Source organism: Macrobrachium rosenbergii, chromosome 54 (assembly GCF_040412425.1).
Source record: "Macrobrachium rosenbergii isolate ZJJX-2024 chromosome 54, ASM4041242v1, whole genome shotgun sequence".
Classification (NCBI taxonomy): domain Eukaryota; kingdom Metazoa; phylum Arthropoda; class Malacostraca; order Decapoda; family Palaemonidae; genus Macrobrachium; species Macrobrachium rosenbergii.
Genome location: NC_089794.1, coordinates 50,420,038 through 50,432,317, shown reverse-complemented (window position 1 = coordinate 50,432,317; position 12,280 = coordinate 50,420,038). Strand labels below are relative to the sequence as shown.

The 12,280-nt window shown below is 36.9% G+C and overlaps 1 protein-coding gene across 1 annotated transcript; it reads left to right on the top strand.

Moving 5' to 3' along the window:
- The first annotated feature begins 2,182 nt into the window (after window positions 1-2,182).
- Window positions 2,183-7,163, top strand: LOC136834669 (uncharacterized). The gene is made up of 2 exons (XM_067097256.1): window positions 2,183-2,684; window positions 7,036-7,163. The coding sequence occupies exons 1-2, from the start codon at window positions 2,183-2,185 to the stop codon at window positions 7,161-7,163; spliced, it is 630 nt and encodes a 209-aa protein (XP_066953357.1).
- The last annotated feature ends 5,117 nt before the right edge of the window (window positions 7,164-12,280 follow it).

The window sequence follows — 12,280 nt, the reverse complement described above, 5'->3', positions numbered from 1 at the left end:
AAAGAACTATGAAATTATCATTCAACAGCATTCCATACAGTTGGACGTTCATCACAGCAGACACCATGATCCCACTACTAAGAGCAGAGTTCCTGAAAGTCCATGACATACTGGTAGACGTAGCCATGCAGCAGCTAATTCAGAGAGACAGCCCTATAGCAATGATCACTCCAAAAGCAATAGGAAACTCGACAGTGGGACCAGAGATCTATCGCCTCCTTCAGGAATATCCTGAAGTATTTAAAGACATCCTTCAGGAAGACCTAACAAGCCATGCAAAGCACCACATCAAGCGCCACATCGTCACTGAGGGGCCCCCAGTCCAAGCATGCTTCAGATGTTTGGCCCCAGACAAACTGGCCTACGCCAAACAAGTATTCCAGGACATGGAACAGGCAGGAATCTGCCAGAAGGCCTCCAGCCCCTGTGCATCCCTACTCCATATGGTACCTAAAGCAGACGGTATATGGCAGCCCTGCTGTGACTACAAATGACTCAACTTCAAAACAATACCAGCCAAATACCCCCTACCTAACTTTGCTGACATAACAAACCAAATGGAAGGCACCAAAGTATTCACAAAATTTGATCTACTGAAGGGGTACTACCAAGTTGGGGAACAAAAGAAGACTTAGAAGAAAAAGCTATCATAACCCCCTTTGGGACGTACACCTTTAACTACAGCTGTTTTGGCCTTTGAAATGCTGGTGCAACTTTCTAATGCCTCATCGATGAAATACTGGGAGAATTGCCCTGCTGCGTCATTTATGTTGAAAATATCCTGATATTCAACCCCAATGATAAACAGCACATAAAAGACATAAGATGAGTCTTGGACAAACTCAAAGAAGATGGACTAGTAGTGCAGGAAGATAAATGTGAATGGGCAAAAAATATGGTAGAATTTCTTGGCCATCAAATCAGCCCCGAAGGAGTCAAAACCCTTGGGATGAATGTCCAAGCTATCACTGATTTCCCGAGACCAAAAACCATCAAAATGATCCAAGAATTTGCTGGCATGATCAACTATTACTACCAATTCTTGCCCATCCTAGCAGATAATGGCCATTTTATATGAATGCTTAAAAGTAAAACCAAAATCCTTCTGTTGGTCTGACAAACAAGATACAGCTTTTCAATTAGCCAAAAAAGTTCTGAGGCAACACTAACATTTCCTCTGTCCCACGGGCTCCTAACCCTAACAACTGGATGTTATCTTGGGCGTGGTACTCAAGCAGAACACAGATGAGAGTCGTTGGCCACTGGCATTCTCTAGCAAAAAGCTATCTCCAGAGGAACAGAAATACTCCACGTTTGACAGAGAGTTGCTGACAGTCCACCACGCTATTCGCCACTTCTGACACATGCTTGAGGGACAGAAGTTTGTGGTGCAAATAGACCATCAGCCCTTGGGCCATGCCTTCACCAAAAACGGAGACTGTTGGTTAGCGTGGCAGCAGTGTCACCTGTCTGATATATCTAAGTTCTCCTGCACTATCAGGTACCTGAAGGGCTCTTCCAACAACATCACAGACACCCTTTCCAGAAATAATATCAATGCCATCCAGATCAGGATATCATATCCTGAAATTGCAGCAGCCCAGAATCATGACGTGGACCTTCAGTGACTTCAGTTGGAAAATCCCACCCTCATGTGAAAAGGTTTTGCTATACACAATGAAGAGATGACCATTGCCTGTGAAACGAGTACCAGACACCCTTGCCCCTACTTGCCCTTGGCCTTAAGGAGAAAGGCTTTCAATCTCGCCCATGACTTGTCTCACCCATCTGGCCATGCCACCGCCCATATCCTGCCTGAATGATACATCTGGTGGGCCATGAAGTCAGACATTAAGAAATGGGCTCAAGAATGTCTCCCCTGCCAAACATCCAAGGACATAAAACACACAGAGTTAGGGATAGGACATTTCACTCCAACGGGCCGATGACTTGCCCACATTCATGTCGCCTGATACCTCTTCACGATCATCGACCAGAATACCAAATGCCCAGATGCAATACCTTTCAAACAGCAGACAGCAGAAAGTTGTGCGAGAGCTTTAATAAACTGGGTCAGTCAGCATGGAGTCCCTCAGTACATCACCAGCAGTAAAGGGGGGCTAACTTCATGTGTGCACTTTCGGTCTCCCTTGCTGCCAGCCTTAGGACAAAAATAAAACACATGGCAACACACAACCTGGAAGCAAATGGTATGTTAGAGCTGTTCCACCACTCCTGGAAAGCAGTGCTCACCCCCCAATGTCAAGACAGGATGTGGAAGAAAGAGTTACTGTGGATTTTATTAGGACTGAGAAAGGTCCCACACGCAGCACTGAACACATCGCCAGCAGAAGCACTCTGTGGGCAATCTCTAGCAACACCAGCAAATGTTTCGCAAACCCTGACAGAGCTAACCACCCCTTCTGATGTCAGCAGGGCTTTAAAACAAATTATGCCAGATAAAACAACATACAACACAGCCAGAAAAGTCCACTTCCCCAAAGAACTGGGCCAAACAAAGTATGCATTTGTCAGAACAGATGCACACAGACACCCCCTCTCCCACATATACTCTGGACCTCACCGAGTATTGCAGCAAAGAGGCAAATGCTACCAGATGTCAGTGGACGGGAGTATGACCTGGGTTTCGATAGACAGGCTGAAACCAGCATACATCTTCATAGGTCTCCTTTTTTGTGGGGGGCCGGGGGAGTACTGTGGAAATCATGCTGGTGCCCCCCAGGAATCTACCGTCCAATCAACGAGTGACCTACCACAGATCAGCGCTCTCTCCTCAGAAAGCACATGTCTAAGGTGGCCTGCTGATACATTGGTTTTTATGTATTTGCTGGAACTTTCGGCATGTCACTTGAAAACCAAGACCATTTATAAATGTAAAATGTTTCTAGCTGTGTAATGATAATTATGTAATAGAGGATGCTCTGTATTTTTTTTTTTTTTGTGTAGAATTATTAACTGTTTTCCAGATGTGAGAAAACGCATCTGGCCATAATTTACGCCTTCTTGCCCTAATGTGAGCTGCAACTTTTCCGTTCTCGGAAACCCATGTCTAGTCGGAACTTTGTGAAAATAAATTAGTAAATATTGAGACGCTGCCCCTTACTCATCCCGACCTACACACACACACACACACACACATATATATATGTGTGTGTGTGTGCGTGTGTGTTGATATAAGCAGATACATATATTTTTGTGCATATGTGTGAAATTGTGCATTCAATAAACGATTATCAGTTTTGGTGAAGATTAGGACCATGGACAGAACAACTGCATTTTCCTTAGTGTTTCTTATAGTAACTTGATAGCACCCCAATATATTTCATTCGCAAAGAGGAAAGTGCTGTTTTCCAAGAATATCTAACACAATAACTAGCGGCATACCCAAGAAGTCGTATTTATGATAACCCAATATGCGTTTGCTTTTACCAATGGGCGTGTTTAATGTTTAGCCATTGCATCATACCAATAGCTTTGATCCACTTAGTACGGATGGTAGTGAAATTTTTTATATATGTTACTTAAGGTCTCTTAAGATAGAATAGAAGATATTGGATAAACTTTCAAGAACTTTCATTTTGTAATCCCAGTGAGTGAAAAAAGTAAAATTACTTTTAAGCAGTTCGTAGGTGCTTGAATGTGTCTTTTTTTTTTTTTTTTTTTATTCCTGTTCAAGTCAACCCTGTTTCACTTTAGAACAGAAAACATCCAGTAAGTTATACCCATCCGAATCGTTCTGCGAGACAAGCAGTTATTGCCAAGTTATTAGGAAGGAGGTACTGCGCGTAATTAATTGATCGATGTAATGGCTAATGGATGTCTGGAAGTGAAGCACTTGCTGAAGTTTTATATTGGGGGAATTCGAATTATTCAGAGCTTTTTACAAATGTTATTTCTCAAAAGGTTTCTATTAAAACTTCAATGTTTTTTCATTTTACATTTTTCTTCTTCTTCTTCTTCTTCTTCTTCTTCTTCTTCTTCTTCTTCTTCTTCTTCTTCTTCTTCTTCTTCTTCTGTTACTATGTAAGAATTCTTCTTCCCTTTCATTTCTTCTTTTTTCCTTGATTCAAAATGAAACTATATAATAACATTAAAAGGAATAATAAAGATCTATATTTTTGATTACTTAAATATTCAGCAGTAAAACCCTTCCTCATACCCAGTCCACTCAATATAGAATGAAAATGCGTAGATATGCTCAGTTATCAATGATTCCTTAAGTATAAATTATACTGTAAAAGTTACAGTAATTTAAATAATTTAGATGTACCTTTCCTGGCGAGAGAGAGAGAGAGAGAGAGAGAGAGAGAGAGAGAGAGAGAGAGAGAGAGAGAGGCGGGGGGCAGTTTGTGAAATATTTATACATGAAAGAAGTATTATATAAAATTATAAATTTGCATGACAAAACTTCATTTACGAGCTTCTTATAGTATGAACAGATAATATGAAAAAATGAGACAAAGGGACAACCAGCTATCCACCCTTAGGGAATAGGTCAGACTTTCTTGGAAAAATGGAACACGATTCCTGCTGAGAACCTTGTACAGCTGATGAACAGCATGCCACGACGCCTGGTGGGCGTTATTGCTGTTCGCAGAGGTCATACCTGCTATTGACTCTGTAGGTATGTAAATAAATGTTACTGTAATTTATGTGCACTCGGCAAGGAAAGTGAGGATACAGTTTTCATTAGATTTCGTTCATCGAATTTTAATTTTTTTCTTACAGAAAACACATAATCTCGGTAAATTTACTCTAGAATATGAAAATACAATGCAAATTATATCATATATATTAAATCTGCAAAACAAAAACGTTCAGATACTTAAAAACACGATGGATGTCCGAAGCAATCAGAATTTCTCAGATGACTTCGTTCATGGAGATCTAAAAGATAGTGTATGGATATCTCGGTGTAGTACTGTTTATCAGAACGGCAATATTTACTCGTTTTCCGTAATGAACAGGCTTATTATTGCATCATCATACAAGGTAATGATAATTTCTTTCATTTTTACGCATTCATATTTTTATTTCACAGTGTTAAAGGTCAGCTGGAATTAATGGCAGTAAATGTTGTGACAGCTGGGGTAGGTTGACCAAATCTATTTAAATCTGCAAGAGCGTTCTCTATGATGTGAGGAGCCGTGCAAGAACTTAGGCGGGAAAACACAAGTAACTGGATGCTATCTTGATGTTGCCATAGTTTCTCTCTCTCTCTCTCTCTCTCTCTCTCTCTCTCTCTCTCTCTCTCTCTCTCTCCACTGCTAAAACATACTATACAATTATAGTATTGCTCAATCTCTAAAAAAAAAAAAAATAAGGAAATGAGTAGCTCTACATACTGTATAGGCCTAGGCTTACACAACAGCAACTCTCTCTCTCTCTCTCTCTCTCTCTCTCTCTCTCTCTCTCTCTCTCTCTCCATTGCTAAAACATACTGTACAAATATAGTATCGCTCAATCTCTAAAGAAAAAGAAAATAATGAAATGAGTAGCTCTACATATAGGCCTAGGCTTACACAAGAGCAACTCTCTCTCTCTCTCTCTCTCTCTCTCTCTCTCTCTCTCTCTCTCTCTCTCTCTCTCTCTCTCACCATATCATTGCATTCGTTCCTTTTTGTTCCCCACTTTTTTCGTTGGACATTGCTCAAATTTTTAACTCTTGATTTCATTATGGAAGATCGCGTTTCCGATTATGCTAGCATTCCGTTCATTGCGGTGTCATAAATTCACTAGTGTAAGTTTACTTGGTAGGTTATGTCGAAAAATGTTTATTTTGCTCAGAACTGTCGCTGCAAATTACAACTTGAACAAATACTGTAAAACTTACTACTGCATTTAAGTATCAATGATTTCAGAACCGTAGAATATGATCGAAAGTTATAGGAGGTCAAGCAAAAAACAAACACAATAAGACTGAAGCTCCTCCCCTTTCTAAAGTTGCCAGATGTCGCATTATTGAGCAATATATGTCCGAAGATTTAAAAAAACTGTATCCTCACTTTCCTTGCCTAGTGTACATGTGTTTGACTTACTGATATGTCTGGTTTGTTTCTGACTAATGTGTCATTTGTATTGAATTTTAAAGTGTAATTTCGTTTCCTAATTCATGAAGCAAAACTTTATCCATAGGAAGTTTTTCTGCAACACAAGACTACTACTAATTTTGTGAACAAACTATTATATCCTAAATTGCTCGTCTAAAAATGCATGTGACAATCATTTTGGCAAATAGTTTATACACACATACATACATATATATGTATATGTATGTATATATATATATATATATATATACATATATATATATATATATATATATATATATATATATATATATATATATATATATATATATATATATATATATACATATATATATATATATACATATATATATATATATATATATATATATATATATATATATATATATATATATATATATATATATATATTGTGTATATACATATAAATATATACACTATTGGCCAAAAAGGTTGTCACACGCATTTTTACACTAGAAATTTGGAATAAGTTAAGTATATCTTAGTTTAACCAGACCACTGAGCTGATTAACAGCTCTCTAAAGGCTGGCCCGACGGATTAGACTTATTTTACGTGGCTAAGAACCAACTGGTTACCTAGCAGCTTGGGACCTACAGCTATTGTGGGATCCGAACCACATTATGACGAGAAATGAATTTCTATCACCAGAAATAAATTCCTCTAATTCTTTATTAGCCTGGTAGGAGCGTCGAACACTGGACCAACAGCGTGCCAGGTGACAGCTCTACCAATTTGGAATAGAATAGTCTGTTCGCAAAATTGGCAGTAGACTCGTTCTACAGAAAAACTTCTCATGGATAAAAGTATGTTTCATGAATTAGGAAATGTAATTACACTTTAAAATTCAATACAAAGGACACACTAGTCACAAACAAACCTGACATATCAGTAAGTCAAACACGTGTACATAGATTACAATAACCTTTATTTACATATCTACAGGTTCAATAGCAGGTATGACCTCCACAAGAAGCAATCATGCCCCCCAGGTGATGTGGCATGCTGTCCACCAGCTATACAAGGTTCTCAGCAGGTATCCTGTCCAATTCTTCCAAGAGAGCCTGACCTAATTCTCTAAGGGTGGATGGATGGTAGTCCTTTGTCTGATTGCATGGCTTAATTGATCCCATAAATGTCCTATGGGGTTGAGATCTGGGCTCAGTTCAGGCTACCTTATGACATTCACATCCTGTCCTTCAAGGTAAGTAGTCACCACATGTGCTCAGTGGGTGGGACATTGTCATCTTGGTACCAGAAATTATTGGCAAACAAACCATTAGCCCATGGAAGAAGGTTCCGATACAGCAACTGTCTGTACACGTCACCGGTCACGTTTCAGTCCAGAATGACAAGCTGACTCTTGCCATCTGCACAAATGGCACCTCACACATGGCCAGATCCACTACCTCCAGCAACTCGAGCTTGTACATACTCGCCCCTGAGACGTTCTCCAGCCTGTCTGCGTACATGCCTCCTAGCATCTACCAGAAACAGCAAAAATCCCCAAAAACCACATGGTGCCAGTGTTGCATAGTCAGATTCCGGTGTTGAAAGGCCCAAGCCAGACAGTCTCTTATATGTCTGGGGGTGAACTTTGGTCTCACAGCACAACTATGGGCTTTGTAGCCCACCGCTACCAATCTGCAATTCACCGTTCTGGTACTGGCCTGGATGTTTCTGGCCTGGATCCACTCTGCCCTTAATGTGTTACAGGATTTGGAGGGATCGTGACGTGCCTGTCTGGCGAGAACCTGGTCATCTCTCTGATAAATTTTCGTTGTGACAATTTATAAGAAAATAAACAAAATTTAAAATCTGTATGTGTGTGTGACAACCATTTTGTGAATAGTCTATATATATACAGTATATATATATATATATATATATATATATATATATATATATATATATATATATATATATATATATATATATATATATATATATATACATATATATATATATATATATATATATATATATATATATATATATATATATATATATATATATATATATATATATATATATATATATATATATATATATATATATATATATATATATATATATATATATATATATATATATATATATATATATATATATATATATATATATATATATGTGTGTGTGTGTGTGTGTGTGTGTGTGTGTGTGTGTATATATATATATATATATATATATATATATATATATATATATATATATATATATATATATATATATATATATATATATATATATATATAAAGCATTCATGATGGTTATATAGCAACACAATTGTAAGCAGTAGGACGAACAACAAATAGAAGTAGCAGAAAGGAGGATGAAAGATAATTGTAAAAGAAAATTGTGAATGCATACTATTTGACTATATCATTGTCTAACTGTCTCACAGCAAAATTAGAAGCTATGAATTCTAGAAGAACGAGTCACGCTGACCAAGAGACAGAGAAACAAAAGTCGTTAAAAGTTTTCCTTTCATATTTTCTCCAAGTGTCCTCTATCTCCCTGGGAGAGGGTGGAATATCCTTTTTCCATTTTGAGATGTCCGGAAAACAGGAATGTTCTTTACAGGTCCCTCTCTTATTTACATCCGTCTTTGAGACAATGTAGATTTCAGAATTCTTACAGAACTATGAGTGTTAGTTTATTTTGGCGTTAGAATACAAATAGAAGCTAGTCGTGTACTGTACAACCAGACTTTTATTTCACCATACATCTCGTCACTTTGTTCCGGTGAATAACATTTTTCATAGAATGTAATTATCAATCCGTACTCCCGAGCCGTTCTAACATATACTATAGAATTGGATCAAAGACCGCCATTTTAATGGTAGGCTTTGTTTTCTTTTAGTCTTCCCCTTGATAAGCTTAGCAATTTGGAATTAAATTAGCCATTAATATACAATTCACACGTCTTTTCAAGAATACGTAATTGGTTTTACCATCAAATTCTGCACTTGGAAAAGAGACACACACTATACCTCACATCAGGGACTAGGTTGACAGTCTAGTCACAAATCACATAGATACAGAAAGTTCTTGGTATATTGTAAGTTAAAAGGACAATGATTTACTATTCCTGCATTTACTTGAACTTAAACACTAAAAAATCCTCATCTTTCGATGTGCAATTTAAAGTTGTGAAGGAACAGACACAAATTTCAACATAATAGACAAGAAGAAAATGCAAGAGAGGAAAAATAATCTAAATTAAGGCAAAAAATATTGCGAAATTGAAGCTGCTGTTGTAAGCTGGCTTCCCACACTTCTCTCAGTAAAGATCCTGTCTTCTGAAAGTGAAATGTTGTCTTTCAATACAATTATTTCTTCCTTTCTTTAAATCTTTAGCTGAAAACCCTTACAGACAGAGTCAAAAGAATATAAAGCCAAGAGGGAGATTTCTCGTGCTGTTCAACAACGCCATTTTTCCTAACGTTTCCTCCAAGATTTGTCTTCCAGGTTACCCTAAAAGAAAGTCTCCTATCGTGTTGATTTTGAGACTGGTTTCCCACTTTGTCCTCGAGGTGATTTTTTCTGTTTATCCCCGATGTCCTCTTTTCGTTTTCTAGATGAACGGTCCTTCCATATCATCTCTGTAGGTTTCTTCCCAGGTCGCCTACTTACAGTCCCGACCCTCCCCTGCTTGGTAGTCCTCCCAGGATAACAGACCATTTCATCTTAGTAATCCTTTGCTCTACGTCTTTATTTCAAGTAATCCTTTCAGGATTAACTGATAGTCTTACAAGATAGTCTTACGGCGTTGTATTTAAGGCCGTCCGTCAAGGTCATCCTATAAGGTCCCCTTTCGTGAATTTTTACAAGCGTTTCTTCTATGGTGCCCTAAATCCCACTTCTGAATCATCCTTCCATTAGATATATATATATATATATATATATATATATATATATATATATATATATATATATATATATATATATATATATATATATATATATATATATATATATATATATATATATATATATATATTAGGACCTTGTAGGATGATCTAGACGAGCCAACTTTAAATGCAACGCTGTAAGACTATTTTGTCTAGTAGTCTGAAAAAGGATTAGTTGAAATAAAGACGTAAGTGAAGGATTACTAAGATGAAATGGTCTGTTATTCTGGGAGGACGACCAAGCAGGGGAGGGTTGGGACTGTAAGTAAGGGACCTGGGAAGAAACCTTCAGAGATGATATGGAAGGACAGTTCATCTACAAAGGACGAAGAATACTTTATATCTGATCTGTAATATTCTTCAGAAGATGTCATCTACAAGAAAAATTAGTTTATTCAAAGAAAGAAAATCTCCGTTACCATTGAACGGATGTGATACTACGATTCCGTTTACGTCTAACTTAAAGGCTCATGATATAGGTATTGTTCTAGAGAGTTTTTTAAAAGGATGCTAATTAAGCAATATCACACTGGCGACAAAAAATTCTGGTCTGCTTCTTTTGAGAAAGCTATGAATATGCTAACAAATTTGCTAAATACGCTAGGAAATATACGAAGCAAATGAACACTAAATAAAAACACAAAGGAAAGTTCTTCATGTGTTTTTAAATAATTCACTTTTAAAATACCTGGAGTTGTTCCCATCTTTGCGTGTCGTCATCATTTAGCTCTTAATGCATAAATTATTATTTTCACTACGTTTGCTTTTAAGATTTAATAAATTCCTTCGATGCTTAGAGCAATAAGCAGACAACGTTCGAACCTCTCCTGCTGCAATGTTAAACAACAAACCAGTTTCTTTAATCCCCACATATGGCAATGGAGACTTAATCTGCACTAACTTAGGGAACGGCTTGTTGTTTATACTTAACCGTTAATAAATTCACGAATGATATTTTAAACACATGAATTTTCGTAACTTATTTTCCAAATTACATAACTATATGCGTCAGTTATGATAATTTATTAATCAACTATATTCTCTTTCACTTTCATTAAGGCTAGGGTGATGAACATATGAAAGTAAAACTGAGTTAGAAAGGATATGCACCTGAATGATGCTTTTACTTATTTTCTACATAAAATTACAACCAATGTTGTGTGCTCAAGTGCACGTATTAGTAAGGAATTGATCCTTTTATTATACAAATGTTCTTATTTTCCCTTCACGTGTTAGGGAATTTTTAGAACATATTTCGCATTACAATTTTTCTCATGCACACATTCACCTAACCTATTGAAACTGAATTGATTTTCACTGTATTAATCAAATATTTGAGCAACAACTTTTTATAAATTTTGGCTAAGAACTAGAAAAAATCTGATTTACTTCCTATTACTGAATTTCGTAAGAAAAAAGATCACAGTTTTCGTTTTACCTATAGAAAGCAAGAAAGTCGAGATAAAAACAGAAAATGAGAAAATTAGGAGAGATATTATTACCCATCAATATCAGTTCGTTAGTAATAAAAACTGAAACTTCATTATTATGTTATAACTACATCCCATTTGGATCAGAACCAATTAATCCAAGTAATGGATATTAATGACACAGATTTTTAATGGTTTGAAATACCAGAGAGGCCTTGTAACGCCTGTCAGTTTCAATGTAGGTAATATATTGCCTCGAAAGCTGCATTATGTATTTCACTGCTGTAATTAGCAGAGTAAGTTAACAGGGATACCAGGGGCGTCTGCGTGGAAACTGATTTGGTTCCCCTAATTAACAAACACTGCAAACTATGAAACACCAAATACTTGTTTTTAGAATTTTAGATCTTACAAAAGTCGATGTATGAGATCTCTGTGCATACAGGCACAGTGCTCCTGGGAAAGATGAAAGCCTATGAAAGTTGGAAAGTGTTGGCGGATCCGTATAAGCGATTGCACAGATCCGCTGCAAAACTGACTATTTGGTGCAATGTTCGTGTAAACAGATTTAGATAATTTCCTTATCAAATCTACATAAATGTAAAAAATAAAACACCAAATATACCATAAAATGCCAGATAATTAATAGCACATAATAACGAAAATAAAATTAATAAAAGTAGATGTACCAGTGAGGAGAGCATAGCCAGGATGCTGATTTGGTCGTATGAAAGATAGGCTGCCAAGCCAAGCACTGAAGGGCCACTTTCGGCCATTCAGCAAAAACTGAAACGAGTCAGTTGGAGTGGTTGGACAGCAAGATGAGGGGCTTCAGCAAATAAATGA